A 21699-nucleotide genomic window follows, 5' to 3' on the forward strand; every position below is an offset into this window, starting at 1 on the left:
AAACTGGTGTCTGCAAATGCTGTCTACATGTCCTGGTCATTATTTTGACATTTTAACACACGTTTGTTTAAAGCTTGATTTGGGGGGCAAAAACCGTGTGTTTGGTGCCACCTTAAGGTTAAACAATGAGTTAAATACAATTTGACTCAACAGGAAGTCAAGTCTCTTGCTCCGCCTCCACCCCTCATTAAGATTTGAAATGGGCGCTCAAAGGGGGTGTTACCTGGAGGACCGTTGGATGGCGAATGGAAAGAGGGTTGGGTGTGGTCTGGCTGTGATTGACAGCAGCAACTCGCTAAGACGGCGTTTAAATTAGGCTTAGTGTTCTAAAGTAGGGTTTCCAACTAGGGTTTGGGTTCCAAAGTAGGGTATCAAATTAGGGTTAGGGTTCCAAAGTAGGGTTTCCAACTAGGGTTTGGGTTCCAAAGTAGGGTTTTAAAATAGGGTTAGGGTTTCAAAATAGGTTTTCAAACTAGTGTTAGGGTTCTAAAGAAGGGTTTTAAATTAGGGTTTGGGTTTCAAAGTAGGGTTTCTAACTAGGGTTTGGGTTCCAAAGTAGGGTTTCAAATTAGGGTTTGGGTTCCAAAGTAGGGTTTCAAATTAGGGTTAGGGTTTCAAAGTAGGGTTTTAAAATAGGGTTAGGGTTCCAAAGTCGGGTTTTAAAATAGGGTTAGGGTTCCAAAGTAGGGTTATAAAATAGGGTTAGGGTTCCAAAGTAGGGTTTCCAACTAGGGTTTGGGTTCCAAAGAAGGATTTTAAATTAGGGTTAGGGTTCCAAAGTAGGGTTTCCAACTAGGGTTTGGGTTCCAAAATAGGGTTTTAAATTAGGGTTAGGGTTCCAAAGTAGGGTTTTAAAATAGGGTTAGGGTTTCAAAGTAGGGTTTCAATCTAGGGTTAGGGTTCCAAAGAAGGTTTTTAAATTAGGGTTAGGGTTCCAAAGTAGGGTTTTAAATTAGGGTTAGGGTTCCAAAGTAGGGTTTCCAACTAGGGTTTGGGTTCCAAAGTAGGGTTTCAAATTAGGGTTAGGGTTCCAAAGTAAGGTTTTAAAATAGGGTTAGGGTTCCAAAGTAGGGTTTAAAAATAGGGTTAGGGTTCCAAAGTAGGGTTTCAAACTAGGGGTAGGGTTTCAAAGTAGGGTTTCAAACTAGGGTTAGGGTTCCAAAGAAAAGTTTTAAATTAGGGTTTGGGTTCCAAAGTAGGGTTTCCAACTAGGGTATGGGTTCCAAAGTAGGGTTTCAAATAAGGGTTGTGGTTTCAATGTAGGGTTTCAAAATAGGGTAAGGGTTCCAAAGTAGGGTTTAAAAATAGGGTTAGGGTTCCAAAGTAGGGTTTTAAAATAGGGTTAGGGTTCCAAAGTAGGGTTTCCAACTAGGGTTTGGGTTCCAAAGAAGGATTTTAAATTAGGGTTAGGGTTCCAAAGTAGGGTTTCCAACTAGGGTTTGGGTTCCAAAATAGGGTTTTAAATTAGGGTTAGGGTTCCAAAGTAGGGTTTTAAAATAGGGTTAGGGTTTCAAAGTAGGGTTTCAATCTAGGGTTAGGGTTCCAAAGAAGGTTTTTAAATTAGGGTTAGGGTTCCAAAGTAGGGTTTTAAATTAGGGTTAGGGTTCCAAAGTAGGGTTTCCAACTAGGGTTTGGGTTCCAAAGTAGGGTTTCAAATTAGGGTTAGGGTTCCAAAGTAAGGTTTTAAAATAGGGTTAGGGTTCCAAAGTAGGGTTTAAAAATAGGGTTAGGGTTCCAAAGTAGGGTTTCAAACTAGGGGTAGGGTTTCAAAGTAGGGTTTCAAACTAGGGTTAGGGTTCCAAAGAAAAGTTTTAAATTAGGGTTTGGGTTCCAAAGTAGGGTTTCCAACTAGGGTATGGGTTCCAAAGTAGGGTTTCAAATAAGGGTTGTGGTTTCAATGTAGGGTTTCAAAATAGGGTAAGGGTTCCAAAGTAGGGTTTAAAAATAGGGTTAGGGTTCCAAAGTAGGGTTTTAAAATAGGGTTAGGGTTTCAAAGTAGGGTTTCAATCTAGGGTTAGGGTTCCAAAGAAGGTTTTTAAATTAGGGTTAGGGTTCCAAAGTAGGGTTTTAAATTAGGGTTAGGGTTCCAAAGTAGGGTTTCCAACTAGGGTTTGGGTTCCAAAGTAGGGTTTCAAATTAGGGTTAGGGTTCCAAAGTAAGGTTTTAAAATAGGGTTAGGGTTCCAAAGTAGGGTTTAAAAATAGGGTTAGGGTTCCAAAGTAGGGTTTCAAACTAGGGGTAGGGTTTCAAAGTAGGGTTTCAAACTAGGGTTAGGGTTCCAAAGAAAAGTTTTAAATTAGGGTTTGGGTTCCAAAGTAGGGTTTCCAACTAGGGTATGGGTTCCAAAGTAGGGTTTCAAATAAGGGTTGTGGTTTCAATGTAGGGTTTCAAAATAGGGTAAGGGTTCCAAAGTAGGGTTTAAAAATAGGGTTAGGGTTTCAAACTAGGGTTAGGGTTCCAAAGAAAGATTTTAAAGTATGGTTAGGGTTCCAAAGTAGGGTTTCAAACTAGGATTAGGGTTCCAAAGAAGGATTTTAAATTAGGGTTAGGGTTCCAAAGTACGGTTTCAAATTAGGGTTAGGGTTCCAAAGTAGGGTTTTAAAATAGGGTTAGGGTTCCAAAGTAGGGTTTTAAAATAGGGTTAGGGTTTCAAAGTAGGGTTTCAAACTAGGGTTAAGGTTTTTTTTTCCCAATTTCAAGCTTTCAACAAAAATGCACTATAGTGTCAAAAATAATGACCAGGACATGTAGACCGCATTTGTAGACACCAGTTTATAAAGTTTATTAGCAGAAAAAGTTGATTAAGTGTTTAAGGAGTTAAAAAGCTAAATCCTGAAGTGGTCTACAAAGTAAAAACAAAAACAAAAAAACAGCCAGTGTTGTGTCACTGTACCTCCGTTCCGACAGGGGGCGCTCTAATCCCAAGCCTGCAACTGTTACAACTTGTGTGTTTTCTATTTTGCAACCTAAGAAGATTAAATGTGAGGAATGTAAAGGGCCACAGGGAGACTTTGCAAGCTGAATCATTCCGAATGTTCCTGTCTTGAGCTGAAAGTCAAGTTGTTTGCACGTGTGAGTGTTGAAGAAAGATGAAGCTTCTGCTGGCAGTTGTTCTCATTGTGCTCCTTTCATGTAAGTTGACAGAAGTTTGTTTTTTTGTGGCGTAATATTTTATGCTGCTGTTTTGAGACCTGATGGTGTTTTGTGGGTGTTGACAGGGCTGTACAGGTCCTGGATTTCCAACAGCACCATGCATTCAACCCCATGTGAGGTATGTAGAAAAAAGTGTGGCCTCCATGTGTAGTGTTGATGTTTTGTGATTACCAACCTTTGCGGCTCCACTGAAAATAAATTTTGGTGTGTACACTGCCTTTTCATTTCTTTGCTGACATTCTTGTACCATTCGTCATGAACATTAGGGGTGGGAATCTTTGAATGTCTCACGATTCGATTCAGATTTTTGGGTCTGTGATTCGATTCAGAATTGATTTTCGATTAAGAAAGATTTTTCTAAATGATTTGATTGACAATGATTTTTGCTTCAATCTATAGATGTGCAAGGAATTGTAATGATCTACTCCAGTCGGACTTGCTAATGCTAATTAGCGTGCTACTTGTAGCACTTTTATCACTCAAAAGAACGGCTCCATGCTGAAAAAAACAACTTTTCTTGGAATAACTTGATTGTGACTTTTTCCTTTTACTCATATAATGTGGCTACAACTTAACAGTGTATTAGACTGCGTGGAACCACACCGCCCCTCAGTGGCCAAACCGGGTACAAAATGAGCAGCGCTCCCAATAAAGGCACACACAGACAAAGGCAAGACAGTATAAAATAATTTAAATAAAATCGATTTTGGGGCATTTAAATGAGAATCGCAATTGTTATGAGAATGGATTTTTTTTGGCACACTCCTAATGAACATCGGAAATAACTTGTAAATAAGTCTACCAAAGTAATACTAATCACTCCGTCTGACATCACGCCGCCGCTCACCTGTTGAACATTTTCCAATTCAAAGCGTCTTCTGCAAAAGTTCTCCTGCAGAAGTTCTCTCTCCACATCGAATGAGTTTGATGCTAAATGCAGTGTGAAAAGGGCTTTACACGTGTATTTTTTTTTCCCTGCAGGGCGCTTCAGTGAGCGAGACAGTGGTCTCCCTCCTCTTGTGTCCGCTGTCTCTTTACTCCAGCCTGACGTCCACTCTGGTCCGGCTGGTCCTTTCCGTCCCGCCGCTGGTCTTCACCGCCATCCGCCATTCGGTGATGCTGCTGGTGGCGACGCCCGTGTGCGTGCTCAGCCTCTTCATGCCGCTGCTGCTCACCTGTGTGTGCGCGGGCCTCTACCTGCTGCACGTGGTTTTGGTAGGGGGCGTGGCCATTTGGACACTCACGCAGGAGCCCGTTCACGAGAAGGTCAAGCATCAGGGGAAGAGGCGATTGAGAATGTCTGGTTGGGTGAAGTAAACCTCGGATTTTTTTTATTTTTTTTTACTTGCAATTAAAACACCTCACTTACTGCCTTTGCCTTTGTTTACTTAATCAGCATCCAACTTGATTTATTAGCTGCATAGACTCTCCGTTTAAATTGGCTCTGCAACAGGCCTGGCCTAAATGAGGGTGAAAATATGAGCTGCTTTTGTGCCTAAAGCCGCCAGTTGTCCACTTATGGATCTCTTTCATTCTCCCTCTCCAGCTCTTTCAATGCGCACAACCAATTATGTGCGGATTGTTTCCCTGCTTTCTCATCATTAGCCTTGTCTGTCATATGGAGATGAACAGACGTGAGAAAATAAGAACGCTTTTTTTTTTTTTTATGCATTCAAATGTTTTGTTTTCGTGCACACAAAACACAAGCCGAAAAACTAATAAAGCGAGTTAACGGCCAGAGAAACTACTGTGAAGATGTTGCAAAGACCATTCGCTTAATTCAAAGTGGCAAAAATCAATTTTCCAGCCAGTATATTTACACAGGAGCCGCACAGCACCGACATAAAAAAGTAATGAGTGAACTTTGTGTGTGAAAGAGACAGACAGAGGGGGAAATGAGGCAGGATCATAGAGATTTATGACATGTCCATGGACTTCTAATTAGCATAAAGACTGGACCGGCCCACTCAAGCAGAGAATTAAAAAGCCTAATTGTGCTGTCAGCCTTTCCCTCTCGCTCTCTCTGTTGGCTCCACTTCATTCCGCTCGCATCCGTCTCCTCTGTGTTCCCGCGTTCGTTTATGAAGGAGGCCTGCGCTGATGCAGATTAATTGTTGCCGATAAATGGGAGCCGGGTTGTTTGTAATTGTCTCTCAGATGGCCTGTAGGAGGAGGAGGAGAGTCAAGAGACACAGTAGTGACCGAGCAGTATTGGGCCTCGCTAAATTGTGGACCTCATGTTGTGACCACTAAGTAAATATTCTCAATCAGTCTCCGGTTTGGGAGCGCAAAGTGCTACCACTGAGCTAAAACCTCACAATCGACATTGGAGCAGTCCGTGTTCTACCAGTTGCAACAAAAATAGGTACACTCTGCATCCCATTTGTCCTACAATGAAAACCAGATATTTTCATTATTTATAAAAAAAACAAAAAAAACATGGGCATCTAGACAGGATGTAAAATAGTGGACATGTCCGGACCGGGCAAAAGAGGACGTTTGGTCACCCTAATGTAAACAGCACAATTCCGAATTCTCAATTCAAATTCAATCCGGGCCTATTTTGTTTGTGGATGTAAATTGGCTTTTATACACTCAATAAAAATATAAACACAACACTTTTGTTTTTGGTCCCTTTTTTATGAGATGAACTCAAAGATCAAAAAATTCTTCCACATACACAATGTCACCATTTCTCTCAAATACTGTTCACGGACCAGTCTAAATCTAATAGTGAGCACTTCTCCTTTGCCGAGCTAATCCATCCCAAGTTCTAACCCCCCTTAAAACAAAACTGCACCTTTCATAGTGGCTTTTTTATTGTGTGTAGTCTAGGGCGCACCTGTGCACTAATCATGGTGTCTAATCAACATCTTGATATGGCACACCTGTGAGGTAGGATGGATTATCTCGGCAAAGGAGAAGTGTTCACTATCACAGATTTTGTCTTGTTTGCGAACAATATTTGAGAGAAATGGTGACATTGTTTATGTACACTCTAAAAACAGTTGGGTCAAAAGTAACCCAATTATAGATAAAAAAAATGGACTGATCCACTTTAAGGGTCAATTTGTCTCAACTTTCTGGTTTGTTTTGTACAAAATTACCTCATTTTTTGAGTTGTTTTATGCCAAAATACCCATTTCTTGACTAAAAGATGGGTCAAATAGACCTAAGTAGAGGATCGGTCCATTTTTGGCCCATAGTTTTTAGAGTATGGAAGAAGTTTTAATCTTTGACTTCATCTCATAAAAAATGGGAGCAAAAACAAAAGTAGGAAGCATAAAGTTGACGTTTGTGGCGATAGTAGTAATTCATCTACACAGGCGGTTCATTTGGCGCGAGGAGGCGATCGAGGGGTGCCGTCTCATTTCCCCCAAAATATTTCAACATCCTCCCACCTTGCTTCGCTGTCATTTTGAAACGAGTTACAACACGCGGGACCATATTTACTTGCGTAAATACCGTGCCATGTGATGTCGTTAGGTTTGTTGAAACTTGTTGATTTCTCGTAGAATGTTATTGGTACGGACTGTAATAAAATGGCCTGGCGAACGTCACACGCAAGAGGCCGCGTTTGTGTGTATTTCTGTGAAGGGAAAATGAAGAGGAGGAAAACCTTGTCCTGTTTGTGCGTCTCCGCTGTCAAAGCGTTTGTCGGTAGCAGCGGCAGCGGACGAGGATAACGCGTCGAGGCCTCGCATCGCTTCTTCTTCTTCACCGCTGACGGCGCGCGCAAACACACGTGCACACACTTGTAGACAACACTACTCCCTTAAACTTCCCACTTTTCCCCAATCCTGCTACCTGCTTTTTAACCTCTCTGCCCTTCCTCTCCATCCCACTTTTCCCCCTTGTGCTCGTTTTTTTCCCCCCCTCCCTCACTCTAATTGGTCTCCGCTAGGTTAGCTTGGACAGGCCTATTCATCATAGCACCATCCTCGGGGAGCCTGCAGGGATGGACAGAATCAGACGGGAGGGCGAGAGGGTCTGCCGCTTGTCAACCAATTCCTCGTCTTCTATCTCTCCTTAAAATAAAAAAATAAAAAAAAGCATCTCACCACTTTGCGATCACCTCATAGATGTCAATTTTAAGACAAAGCGGAGGAGGGAGGGGCGACATAGACACATTAGTGAGGCTATTAGTTCGACAAGCTGCTTCCATGCTTGTCAATGGTGGCGCGCGCATGTAGACGCGGTACTCACGGCTGACATTTTGTTCCGTGTGCTGTTTGTGTGATATGGAGCGACATTGACCTAAATGTGTGTGTGGGAGGTAGGAAGGGGGTGGGGGGTGGCATTAGAACTCATTTTTTACCACTGACACTGTGCGCTCTAGTGTTTGTGTGGCTGTAAAGGGCAATGAGAAGCATGTAACGACTGATTCTGCGTAGTCCAAATGTCTTCAGTGATAAGGTCAAACTAGATGTTTTTCCACTTTGTGTGTGCGCGCCCGTGTGAGAGAGCTCGAAAGAGAGAGAGCAGAGGTTCTCTTCTTTTGATGATTAGACAGCCTGATCAGCCTCTCATCGAGTTTTTCTGAACCGTAGCCATATTTCTTTCAAAACAGTCTTGAGATACAAGTTTAATTAGTCCTGTCACCACACTCGTAACTTAAAAAAAACTTGTATCTGAAATCATCTTTTCTCATTAAAAGGAATGTAATTTCAATCTGTTACCGTAGATGCTATTCAGCTTTAGCATTAAGCTAGCCAACTTAAGAGCTAAGTTATGGTTGTTTTAAATACACATGTAGTTTTCTTTGTTGTTTTTTTGAGTAGTTTGAGAGTAACTATCAACTGTAAATGGCAATAAGCAGCTTGAACAGTGGAAAAATGAACTTTGCTAACAATGCAAATTAGTAAGTGTAGGCTACAGCTTGTATAACAGTGTAAATTTACCGCAAACAAATAACTTCACAAACAAAAACCAACTATCTATATATCTATCTAATGTTGAGGGTCTTTTGCCCAGATTTAGTTATAACTGTTTTAGTTTAGTCATAACTGTTTTAATTTCCTGAGTAGAGCTTGGTGAGTGTATTGAATGAGGTCTGGGGGGGGGGGGGGTGGTCTGTTTACACATCAATGGGCCAGTGTCTGGGGTTGAAGTCAATGTGTATTGGATGATATGCTGTAAAAGTGTAAAAAGTCTTATCTACTTCCGGCTGTCGTCATGTGTATTAAACTCAGGGCTGGGGGCTGTTTTCAGAGGGGTTTTCAAGATAGTATAAGAATGCTGTGAGTCCGCTGTAACGACACACTTGCGAGAGGACTGCAGCCATTTGTCTGTAAACTTGCTTGTGTCCGGAATATTCTGTAAAATAAATCCTTCGAAGGACCTGTTCACCGATCTCCAGTCTGTATTCAGAAAATCAACATTCTCTCTACCCGAACAACAACGAACACGCAGAAGACAAAGATAGTCTTCTAACACTATCTATCTATCTAGTCTGTCTGTCTGTCTGTCTATGTCTGTCCATCCCTCTCTCACTCCCTCCGTCCGTCCGATATAATCTATCGTAGTCACGAATAGGCACCATGTGCATTATTTCACGTCGTTTCCCCTCGTACTCTTCTAGATATGTTGTCAGCTTCTTCCTGCTTTTTTTCATATCTCCTGAGCATCGCTCCTTCTTCCAATTACACTCTGTTGGCCCCTACACATCCTCTCTTAACGGGGCTCTGGAGGGCCAAAAAGTACACATGCTGATTGACGTTAATTTGCATGACTCCTTGGCCTCCATGAGTACCACTGTTGTCTGTCTTCTCATTTGTCGAGGAAGAGCGGAGGAGGAGGAGAAGGAGGAGGGGAACTGGGGTGGGGGGGGGGGGCTTCAAATGTCATGTTATGTAATCTGGAGTGATTAAAATGGGAAGATTAAAAGTCGGAATCAAACTTCATGACTTTGTGAGTTGGTAAAATAAAACGGTTAAGTAACAAAAGCAAAAGTTTAAGCATTAGATTCAGCTTCACAGTTGCACTGATTAGCAAGACATCCGTTTGTACTTGGGTGGGCCAACTTTAGTGTTTAAGGTCGCATTTAAGTTTTTAAAATGGACAACTGACCCAAGTCATTTGAAGAGGAGATAAAAAATTAAAAAATGAAGTTAATATTGTGTATGTAAAATAATGTATTTTAAATAAGAAATTATATAAACATAAATAATACATTATTTGATAGCGTTCTCAGTTTTAGTTTACTATTTTAAATCAAATTTACTATTTTTATTTAATTATTTGCAATAAGTCAATTCACCAATTATTTAATGAGCTAAATGAATGCAAAATTGATTCAAAATAAATTGATGTTAATAGGGTGGAAACCTACTGAATGAATGCAACAAATTGCTGGATTTAAAAAAAAAAAATGGAGGAGTTCGTATGTGCCTCCCAGGTAATAATTGCCCACACCTCCTTTACAGTCAACATTCATTTTAAGATTTCTTACCACTTGCCTGCCTCACACACACACGCCAACTATTCTGAATAAACAACAACAAAAGATTTGATTGGCTGACTCGTGTCATGTGGGATGTGCTACAAGGCACCTGATTGCTCTGTGTATTTTATTATGGGTGTCCTTTAATGCCATGCGTGAATTAAATCCCATAAAAGTCACACTGAGTAAATTAAAAGTTCTTCTCAAAATGAACTAATGATAGGTTAGGGTCCATATAGAAAGTCGACTCTAACCTCAGGTTAAAATCAGCCGATAGGACCACTGCCATACTAATATGAATTTAATGGATCGGCTTTAGCTGGCATGGATCCAAAAGAAGCTCACGCACACACAAGCGCTCACCTCATTTTTCTGTCGTGGCATCTGGGCAGACACCCAAAGAGCGCCCGGCCCGGCCTTTGTCTCAAGATGGCTGTGTGCTGTTTTTGGTGTGTGTGCCGTGTTGTCGCCATGTCACGGCTTGTGTCCTATTATCACCCCCCCCCCCCCCCTAAACTTGCTTGTTCCCTCCACATCTACAGGAGGGCAGAGGTGTGAGCCAAGACTGGAGCCACGGGACACTTCGCCAGTCCCTCTCCTCTCATTTTGGATGCCACAAAATGAGATAGGAGGAGGGGGGGGGGGGTGTCATACAGAGTAAAATAGCCGCCCTCCATGTCTGCGTGTCTAGACTGAAGCTGAGAATGTGTCAAGGAATGTGACATTTATAACAGTGGGATGTTGTTGTTGTTGTACCAATGCACTCACACTTCGCAAAAAATTATCTTTTTTTTTATTCTGAAGGACCAATAAAATTATGGCAACTATTTACAAATAATTACTTCTTCGCTTCACATTACAGGTACATAAATGAAATAAATCACCAGCAACAGTCACTCAGGTGGACGGATGGACAAATACACAGGCCGAAAAGATGCATCAAGCAAACGCGTCAGTGATTATTTCACAGTGTAAACTCAATGCCAAATAAGAAAAAATAAAATAAACGGACAATAATATTACCAATATAAATGTACAAAAATGATAACATATCCACTATTTATATCTAATTTTATGAACAACAATAGGGCAGTAAAAAGCAAATGGCGAGGTCTCAAGTGATATATGATATCTTTGGCAAATTGGCACTGCAGTCAAATACATTCAAATATCCAAACAACACACGACACACGGAAAGAGAAAAAACACCAAGTTTTGTTTTGCAACTACTAAAAAAGTGAGTAGAAAACATACAGATTTTCTTAAAGAAGCTTGTCTTTTACGTCTTTTTTTTTTTTTTTTTTAAATACTCCCCTCCTAGGATATTTGAAGGCATTTCTCGTCTTCGAAAGTCTTTTCTGAAACATTTTATGTGATTTTTTTTAAATTGTTATTATTTTTTTTTACAAGAGTTTCAAACAGGCATCACAGGCTTTGGTGAACGTTACATGTTTTCTTTTGAGAATGCTAAAAACGACTGTGTTGTTTTTGTTACTCACTGATGATGTTTCCTGTAACGTTGATTGCTTCGTTTCCAGAAGAGTGACAGAATTCTTAACTCATTCACTGCCGTTGACGGCTATAGACGTCAGAAATTCATTTGAACCATTTCTATTAGTTTAACATTTTTTCTACTTTTGTTAACAAGAGTATGAAAACCTAGAACTATTAAAGTTGTGCGATGAATTACAATTAAAAATGTTAATCACCTGATGCTAAAAAAATAATAAAAGATTATTAAAAATTAGGGGCGTCAGGCAATTCAGATTTTTAATTGTAATTAATTGCATGACTTCACTAATTAATTCACGATTAATCACACATTTTACATCTGTTCTTAATGTACAATTTAAAAAATAGATAGTTTTTTATAATCTTGTTGTGGGGAAAAAATGTAAACTAATTGAAATAGTGAAAATGAATTTTTGACGTCTATAGCCGTCAATGGCAGTGAACGAGGAGGGGAAGTCAACCCAATTTTAATTTTATTTTTTTAACAATATGTTCAATGCACTCTGATCTGAACATGGCATTCTGGTTAATACTGTGTTTGTAGGACATGAACTAAGCATCAAAAGCCAATTGTTTTTAACATCTCAGTGGCAGCCATTTCGCAGTTGCTCTGGCCTGAGGAAACAACCAATCACGTCTCACCTGTTTTCTGAAGCTGAGACGTGATTGGCCATTTCCTGAGCAACTGTGATGTCATTTTCAGTTGACAGCAAGTGGCAAAATGGCCACCCTCTGAGATGGAGGAAAAACAGGTGGATTTGGCTGCTTCATTCGTATTCCACAAATGCAATATTAATTAGTAAACCATGTTTTGACTAGTGGGACTGCATAGAAAATATCATTGTAAAGAAAAAAATTGGGTTGACGTCCTTTTTAATGATGAGTGAAAAACATCTCTCTAACACCCCAGATAGGAAGCCTGAAGTCCAATGAAGCAAAATGAAGTCCATATTGTTATACGAAAGGCCACAGTAAGGTGAAAAAAAAAACATCCTTTTTTTTTTTTTTTACACTCATTTTATGTGAGCTGTGTCTTGTTTATGAATAAAATTAAGACGTACACAACATGGCTACACTTGACGATGAGATCTGTCCGGAGCGCGGTTCATATCAGCAAGCAGCAAACAGATTGTGCCACTAATTGCTGTCAAGATGTGATGTCGAAATCCCCTCAGGTTTTATATGAAGGCGGCGGCCATCTTCATGAATTCGTGTTGAGGCTGCACGCGCACTCCGAGAAATACCAATAAAGAAAAAAGCTCATTTGCCTTGGTTTTAATCCAGAAAAAAAAACATCACGTAAATGGTGAGAAGAAAGATCATGAGACGCAACTTTTGCCATTGAAATAACCTCACTTTGGCACAAAAAAAGCCTGACTTTTATTCCTTTTATGAATTTCTGACAGGACAGCGAGCATTGAATAGTCAGAGAGAGAAAAGTAAGAAAACGGATTAAATGGTTGTCCGGAGAAAGAGGGAGAAGGTCACGAGGCTGAAATACAGCAGAAGAGTTTAATATTCCTAATCCTGGTGGTGTGGTGGCGCGACAGGAGAGGCGAGGAGATATGATGAGATTAGAGTTGGGCGAGAGAACACCGGATGAGCTTCTGATGGCGCAGCAGCTTCAGCCTCCCCAGGGGGAACACAGGGCCACTAGGGAGGGGGGGTTCACGCCACCCGGCAAAGGACAAAAGAAGCGGGTGTGTTCTTTAATCCAGTACCACCCACAAAGACGGTCCCTGCTCAATGTCATGGCTGCCGTTGGAGCGGGCCAATGGGGGGGCCGTCGTCAGCCAGTGTGAGACAATTAGGTCATCGCAATGGCAAGGTGTGCTGTGTGCCGATGCTTTTGTTGACAAATAATCCTGTTAATGTATCAGCGGGCTCAGTTGTGGCCTCCTCGGTGCTGAGGCGTGTACAAGTGAGGACAGGAGGCGCCTCTGGCTTCACCTCCACAAGGAGAATGGCCTTCGATCGATGTGTGTGTGTGTGTGTGTGCGTGCGTGCGTGTAGGATATGCGTGTCACTGAATTGGCTTTTTTAAATATATTGTTTGTGCCATTTTAGTGTCCCTCCTCATTAACTCATTCACTGCCATTATCGGCTATAGACGGCAAAAATTCATTTGAACTATTTCTATTAGTTAAACATTTTTTCCCCACTTTTGTTAACTGAAGTATGAAAACCTAGATTTTTTTTTATTGTATTAGAACAGATATAAAATTTGTGATTAATCGTGAGTTCACTAGTGAAGTCATGAGATTAATTGAGATAAAAATATTAATCACCTGACGCCGCTAATTTTTAATAATCTTAAAAAGATTATTGAAAATTATTATTTTAAATTAAAAAATTAGGGGCATCAGACGATTAAAATTTGTAATCGTAATTAATCGCATGACTTCACGAGTTAACTCATGATTAATTACAAATTTTATATCTGTTCTAAATGTACCCCCCAAAAATTCTAGGTTTTCATACTCTTGTTAACAAAAATGGAAAAAATATGTTAAACTAATAGAAATTGCTCAAATGAATTTTTGATGTCTATAGCTGTCAATGGCAGTGAATGAGTTAAGATATAGTGATCCCCCTTCAGCCCTAATATAAACGTATACAGTGTTCTCTGTATTATGGAGGCTATGTATTACCTATTTTACAAATCATGGTCCCACAGCAAGGATTTCAGTCACCTCCTCTAATCAAATTTTTGGTTGTTGTAAAAATTTCAAATTCAACTGTTTAGTTAAAAATACAAGTGGTATAAACTGTAAATGATAGATTAGTATTTGTAGAACAATTAAATTAATAAAAACTATCTACTTTTTTTGTGACATTTGATTGCTGATGATGATAATAATAATAATAATAATAATAATAATAATAATAATAAAAATTTATACTGTAGGAGTAACACTAAAAACTCAAGCTCAATTTTAATGCAAAGAAGTGACTGAAATGTCCATGTTGTGTGTGATGTCCATGTAGGACCATGAAACACGGTTCAACTCTCGCCATTGGAGCATCAGTGTCAACTGGAAAACAAATGAGTGTCTGTCTTATTGTAGTTTCCAACTGTGTCCTGGCTCGTTTTGAATTTTTGTTCAGGAGGCTTGTTTTTCGTGACATGTTGAAGAGGGGGGGGTTGTTAAAGGCACTGTCCTCCTTTTCAGCTGGTGCGGTTCAGGTTTAATAATGCCTCAGAAAGATCTAGAAAGAAAGAGAGAACTGAGAAAAGGCTTCTGCTGTGGCGTGTGTGCTGGCAGCACAAGAAGAGAGCTGACAGGAGATTTTTCTTTAGAGTTGTGCACGCACAACTTCCAAGGTCTGCTAATACAAGAGAAATACGCTCTAAATTCTTATTTCCAATCTGAGGATTAACAAGGGCTGAAAAGCTAAACGCTGTTCATACATTTTAGGATTTGGTCCGTAAAGTCTATCACAGTAGCAGTGAAGTGCTACAATGAAACAAACCAACACCAGAAAACTCCTTGTATTTTAAATAAGGATGTCCATCATTATTCAAATCTAAATTCAAAATATGAATAATTGATATCATTATGTGTCTCATCTCTTTAAGTCATTCTGGTATATTATCATTTGTATGATGCAAGACAGGAAGCACATACAGTTATCGGATGATTCTGCCCATGAGCACAGACCAGCGTTGCTGGTCTTCACACACTGACTTCAGATCCATGTTGACGGGCCAATCAATCTTCTACTGTGTGTACCCTGGATACTGATAAGGCCTCCACCCTGGCGTCATAAATTGTCACAGCGCAGAACCAACATGGGAGATGAAACAAAAACAAATATGATTCTTGTATATATTTTTTATAAACGCAATATTTTTACTGAAACAATTTTGGGATGTCAAACAGCAGAAGGCCAAGCAATTAAAACGTCAAGGTAGGATAAGAAGAAGTCCTACTACATTTAATAAGAAAGTCCAAAAACTAAGATGGCGCCTTTAACAATGATTGAGTCTCTTTGTGCTTTTGTAGTTAGTCAGCCGATCCACTAGGGGGGCCCATCTTTGGGGAATAAAAAGAGAGAGCGCAGGAGAGCCAGTGAGAGAGAGAGAGAGTGTGAAATAGGGGTGTCACCACTTCCTGATTTCCTGACTCTTCTTTGTGAATAAGCAGGAAGTGGATAAAATGGCTATGGACTAACTTTTTGAAACAAGAAAACCTCAGTCGCAACACATTTATAAACAAACAACCGTTCGCGTTTTTTTTGTTTCTTTTTTAAAAAAAAAAAGAAGATTTTACTGCATCATCATTACTATTCTAGCACAACAGCGTGACACATTATAAATGGTTACAGGCATTCACTCTCAACGCAGAGTGCGGCGCAGAAAAGCTTCTCAATATATTACTCTTTCTCCACCATTATAAATAGCTCTTGATGACTACTAAATCTTGGCAGGGCGGTTGGATAGCACCTTGCTGTAAGCTAACGCTCCCTGTTCGGGTTTAGTTGGGCCTCATTTCAACATTATCCATAATTCATTTTACACTTGAGGTCTGTGCTTTGTCAGAAAGGCTCATCCTCATCTTCCATTCTGTTAATTAATGTGATTTAGGGGTGGGGAACCTATCTGGGGCCACTTCAGTTTTCATCACAGAACTCTACTAAATTCATGAAAAAAAGATTACAATGGAATAACCCCTGGGCGTTATTTTATTTTGAAATGGCTTGGTCAGAACCAACAAAAAGCCAAAAAATGGTCAAATAACGCCCAGGGGTTAAGCAGATAGTGTTTGGATTAGGTATTATGACCAATGGCAGCACAGTGTGGCTAGCACATCTGCCTCACAGTTCTGATGTTCGGGGTTTGAATCTCAGCTAGTTTTAAATCTTGTCAGACCAGATCTGGCCCATCACACATTTTTTGTGGTGCGCTAAAGCCACTAAAGTAGCTAAATCCCCCCCCCCCCTTTTTTTCCCCATTCTGGCAAAAAATCTGTAACCAAAGTTGATGGTTTTCCTCACTTTTCATACTGTAAGTATTAGCCTACAAACTTTTTTTTTCTCTTTTAAAAGGAACCCCGACTGTAATTACAAGTTTGCTCTATATTATTTTTGTTGTTGTTACTAACATAACTATGAGATTCATTTTTCAAAAATAATTTCCAGTTGAATACGTTTTGTAGAAACTTTATTTGGACGTACGCCGCCATTGTTATTTACATCGAATGGCGTCTGGCTCTCTGCCGAGCAATGAGAATTGCCTGTATGCCTGTAAGGAAGTCTCGGTAGCGTTCCTAAAGAAACAACATGCGATCGTTAGCCTCCCCCACGCCGTGCTTTTGTCATTCACCAGATGCGTTCAAGAGTTTTGATGGTCCCTTTAGGAACGCTATGGAGACTTACTTGTCATGACAGTCGGGGTTCCTTTTAACATAAATTGAACCACAGTTGTATACTTGAATATTTGGCTGTCACTATATTCCATGACTTCTGATTTCAACTTCAAGCTCTTGTTAAAAAGAAAAAAATATATATTTATACAAACGTGACAATGTGGCCCACAGTAAAATGAGTTTGGCACCCCTGGAATTTAAGTATGACAATTATACAATTGCGGCTATTTTACTGGTGGGCCTAATAAAATGCTCTCGCAGCCCGCTATGGCCCACCGGCTGTAGGTTCCCCACCTGTGTTGTAATCCAAGAGGCTGGCATTAAAAGGGTTTGGTCATTTTAAGTTATGCAAGTTGGATTGTCTTGAATTCAGCGTAACATGGCATAGAACTTTGAATTGATTGACCGCTGGTTTTACAAAAGCATGGTCTGATTTTGCTCTAGCCAAGCCACACTGTGTCATCAGAAAAAGAATAATCCCAACTGTCACACACAGAGCAATTAGCCCACAAGATCATGTTTAATAGCGGCTTGCGGACTTGTTAGCGCTGGAAAACGAACACAGCCACGTTTTTTTTTTTTGTAGTCGAAGGGTCCTCAGAGTTGCAAAAACGTACTCGAAATGCATGGATGGAGCCTACCTGTCGCACTGCATCTTGCTTGTCCTCACAGTAACCTTTTTACAGGCTGGCAGTGCGTAGGTCGGTTTCAATGGCAGTCCAAAAAAGATTCACAATAGTCAAAATGTGAGTGGCAGGCTTGGTGAACTGAGCAGTGCTGGTGCTATCCTTTCTTTCCCTCCTTCCCTTGTCGCCTCCTCTTCCCAGCGGGCACGGTCAGTGGCGGTCGTACGCCGTGGCTGTGGCCGTGGTGGCCGGTCCCGGCCCGCGTGATGTCGCGCTGTAGTAGTACGGTGACCCTGAGGGAAACACACGTCGTGAAACACGCTTGCTTTGTCTGCATTTTGACTGCACTGGACGTACAATGAAACTCAGCAATAACAAAATGTCTCTCTCACAGTATGATTATTTATTCACATCTTGTTATGATACTGTGGCGTGGGGTACACCCTGGAGTCTTCGCAAGTGAATCACAGGGCTTAAAGTAAAAAGAAAAACAACCATTCACAACTATGAACACTGATGGGCAAACAAAGCTTCACAGGAGTCAGAAAGTATCACAAGTGTTTCATGAAGCTTCATTTGTCCATCAATAAATGGTAAATAGGAGAACATGAAAACTCCACACAGGAAGGCCTGAGCCAAGATTCAAACTGAGAACATCTTGACTATGAGGCAAACCTGTGCTAACTAGTGTACTACCCACTATACAGGCACTCGCCATGTTTTACTTATTCACTCCCAGCCATTTTCACTACAGCAATCCCCTTCACTACCGGCTGTTTTACTGGATTTTGACTGATTTTGCAAAGCCCTCAGATTATTGTGTTCGATTGCTATAAAATGATGGAACCTACCAAGAGAAAGATTAGAGTCTCTTCTTTCATCAGGAAAAAAACTACTGTTTTGCAGCAATTAACATTAGAATATAGCTAAGATTCATCATTATTCACAAAACTCTTTAGAAATGTTAGTAAAAAAAGCTTTTATTCAATATGGCCCTGATTGATCTCTTTTGCGCTGCTGCTACCTGCTGGCCGTTTGTGTAATAACTACAATTTCTTCACTTTGCAGTTGAGAGGCTGCATCAAAGCCTTCTGTATGCTCTAGCATTAAAAAAAAAAAAACTTTAAAAAAAAACTTTGGGAAAATTAGAACATTTAAAATAGAACGCATTTATACGTTTTTGGGAGCAAATGAGTTGGTTAAAGGGGAAGTCTATCCAAACTAGCCCCACTAGTCCAAGCAGCAAAATCCAGCAGTTTTTTTTATCAATATCATAAAGCGGCCATTTTGCCACTTGCTATCGAGTGCAAATGACATCACAATGCTCAGGTCTCAGGTAACAACCAATCACAGTTCAGGTAACAATGATGTCATTTTCACTCGACAGCAAGTGGCAAAATGGCCACCTGAAAGAAAAAAAACTATATATATATATATATATATATATATAATTGATTGTTATTCTACATTATATTTTATTTTAACAAAATGATATAAATTCAATGAAAACAATAATACAATGGGAAAATACAGCCCGTGAAAGGAACATTTCCTTCCTTTGTTAGTCATTAATCTTAACTCGCTTTCTCGCATTCTCTCTGTCTCCCTCTCACACACAAACCATTACACACACAAGTGACAGTCTAAGCTGACACTCAGAGTACAGCTCTACTACTGCTTCTGATTCCTTGAGTCTATTCACTCCACAGGGAAGAGGTCAATTCAATACCGTAACCTGGCAGATGCACTTGAACTCTCTCTCTCTCTCTCTCTCTGAGATGCCAACACACACACTTGTCTATGTCACATCCATCAATCTGGCTGGCTGTGTGCTGACAGGTTGTGTCCACAGTCCAGGTAATCTCAGGAGGCTCTTTGGGGAAGTGAAGCATTAAGCCGGCCTGACAAACTATTTAGGCTCACTCATGACTTCAGGCTCCCTCACTCACCGTTTTTTCCCAACTCAACTTTCTTTCATTTGCCACTTTCACTCCCATCCCGTGCCTCATTATAGGAATCCATGCTAAGCCCCTCAGTGTCTCTGAAAGTGTTGAAAATACCTTAGAGTCTGAAAGGGTGATTTTCTCTCCTTTTATTACAAATAAAAACATTTTTTTTTAGTAATATATAATAATATGTTCTATGCAGCCTCATGAGTCTAAATACGGTATTCTGGTTAATATTGCGTTAGTGGAATATGAGATAAGCAGCAAAATCCAGCAATATTTATCAATATCAGAAGGCGGCCATTTTGCCAATTGCTGTCAAGTGAAAATAACATCACAGTTGCTGGTCTCAGTTAACAACCAATCACAGCTTAGCTTTAGAAACAGGTGAGCTGTGATTGGTTGTTACCTGAGCGTTCAGCAACTGTGATGTCATCTTCAGTCGACAGCAAGTGGCAAAATGGCCGCCCCCTGAGATGGATAAAAATGGCTGGATTTTGTTTCATAACTCATATTCTACAAATGTAAGATTAATCAGAATGTCATGTTTAGACCAGTGAGGTCACATATAACATATTATTGTCAAGAAATGTAAAAAAAAAAAAAGGTTTTCGCCTACCTTGCATCTGTCCCGTCTGGCTGGTGAAGAGACTGGAGGAGCAGCCGATTTCAGTACCCAAGAGGGAACCGTAATCTTGCTGAAACACTGGAGGGCAGAGGGAGGGAGTGGGGTGAGTTAATGGAGCAGTAAGTAAGCAGAGCTTGACCCCTGTCTTGATTGTTGCACGTTTAAATGGAACCACCGAAATGGCTCTCTCCAATCAACTTGACAATGACTGTCTCAATCACTTACACTATGTAAAGGTCTGTGGACTGTGTTGGTGTTAAATATTGTTGTGAAATGATATAAACGGTATATTGTTTTCCCAACATAAAATTTAATGTTGAACCCTACCTAATAAACTCGGATTAGGAAATCTCCATGATTCGTTGTATGTGGAATATTGTGGATGGGAATAGTGGCTTCCAGAGAAATCTCCTCCTGAATAGGGAAAACAAGCAAATGATGCCAAACAACAATTAAAAAGTAGTTTAAAAAAAAACACACTAAATGGGACAGTTGGAGCATATTAGTTATTCACCCTCAGCATTAATGTCGTACTCAGAAACTTCACGAGACATAAACTTGCCACCACAGAACATAGCGCCATTCCGCAATTACGCTTGCACAAACTAAGTGCAGTGTGAAAACATATTTACACTGTTACCGGGCTTGTACAGTAGCCAAAAGGCACAACGGGACTTTCAAAGATTAAAAATCACATTGAAATGTATTTTGAAATTTTAGTTTACTTCACAAGACCTCAGATCATTAAGATTCAAGAGAAAAAACTTGTTTGTGGCACCATACACTTATCAAAGTTGAGTTGCGTGTTTTATTGTTTTTAAGTGTTATCATGGTTCATTCGTTTTCACACTTTTCATTTCATTTTGATTTTAATTGTTTTTCAAATGAAGTTAGATTTAAATAGTTTTTAGAGCAGGTTTTATTAGTTTTTTTATTGGTTGCTATTTGATGTGCGCAAGATTTTAAAATAAATAAATAAATAAAGAGTTGGACAGATGTATAGAAAGACAGACAGACAGACAAAAACCTAGAAAGCTTATGTTAGTATGAAGCTTATGTACTGTACTCTATTATACGGTTACTTTTTTTTCTTTTTTTTTTAGTTTAGATTTAATTAATTTTTATAGCAGGGTTGATACATTTACAGCTTTTTTTTAATTTATTTAAATGCACTTTAAGTTGAATTTTAATGTATAAACAGTGCTATATAAATAAAGTTTGATTTGATGTGGTATGTTTCGTTTTAGTTTGTTTTTTATTACACTGTCTGGAAATAGATTATATTAGAGTGTTAGATTATAGATTAGAATGAGATAAATTAGAATATTTTGAATATTACTTCAAACCTAAAGGCAAGTGAAAGGAAATAGTAGAAAGCCAGAAGCAGCATGTATCCCCCCGCCCAAGTTTTCCTTCCAGCGCAGTTTGCAGTCGAGCTGCGAGTGAGTGCAAACCATACAGCGGATGATAGCGTAGCTTTTCTCCCTCATTTACTACCTACTGTCTGGGGTTTACTCATTCTCTTGTCTTCGCTTCACCCTTTCCCCTGTATTTTTCTCCCTCCTCCTCCTCTTCCGACCTGCCTGCACGGCTACAGTCGGTCCATCACCCTTCACATCAAAACAACATTCTTCCTCCATTTCTTCTCCTCCTTTTCTCCCTCTGCTCACCCCGCCGCCGACTTGCTCTTTTTTCAGTCTTTTTCCACTCTTTCTTTCCTCTCCCCTGAAACCCCCCCCCCCCCAACTCCTCCCGGGGGATCCCTCTCCCATCGCTGACAGTCACAGACCCCGGTGCAGCCCCCCGACACCACCTCCATCCCTCCTCTCCCTCTCGCTCTGTCGGTTCTGCCTCAGTGCTCTCCAACACCCCCTCTGAGTGTCAGCCCCCTGCTGCACCGAGAGCGAGAGTGAGGGAGAGAAGAACAGGAGAGAGTTGCTTACTTAATGAAGGTATGATATTAGACAGGGTCGACAAAAGCGGAGGGTAATTTAGCGGCGATAAAACGGCAGAGGAGCAAAGT

General features: G+C 40.2%; 2 protein-coding genes across 6 annotated transcripts in view; one reads left to right on the forward strand and one right to left on the reverse strand.

The window, feature by feature from the left end:
- Nucleotides 1-2920: 2920 nt before the first annotated feature.
- Nucleotides 2921-7410, forward strand: LOC144055174 (uncharacterized). Its single transcript, XM_077570941.1, has 3 exons — nucleotides 2921-3132; nucleotides 3219-3271; nucleotides 4135-7410. The coding sequence occupies exons 1-3, from the start codon at nucleotides 3090-3092 to the stop codon at nucleotides 4468-4470; spliced, it is 432 nt and encodes a 143-aa protein (XP_077427067.1). The 5' UTR covers nucleotides 2921-3089; the 3' UTR covers nucleotides 4471-7410.
- A 9565-nt stretch (nucleotides 7411-16975) lies between these two features.
- pax5 (paired box 5) overlaps nucleotides 16976-21699 on the reverse strand; it is a 55390-nt gene continuing 50666 nt past the window's right edge. For all 5 annotated transcript variants that reach the window (XM_077571745.1, XM_077571743.1, XM_077571744.1 and 2 more), the window contains 3 exons: nucleotides 20004-20090; nucleotides 19668-19754; nucleotides 16976-17395 (listed from right to left, as the gene is read on the reverse strand). In XM_077571745.1, coding sequence (XP_077427871.1) covers nucleotides 17313-17395; nucleotides 19668-19754; nucleotides 20004-20090 — 257 coding nt within the window. In that variant the 3' untranslated portion in view covers nucleotides 16976-17312. The remainder of the gene's footprint in view (nucleotides 17396-19667; nucleotides 19755-20003; nucleotides 20091-21699) is intronic.

The sequence above is a fragment of the Vanacampus margaritifer genome, chromosome 7 (genome assembly GCF_051991255.1).
Source record: "Vanacampus margaritifer isolate UIUO_Vmar chromosome 7, RoL_Vmar_1.0, whole genome shotgun sequence".
NCBI classification, from domain to species: Eukaryota; Metazoa; Chordata; class Actinopteri; order Syngnathiformes; family Syngnathidae; genus Vanacampus; species Vanacampus margaritifer.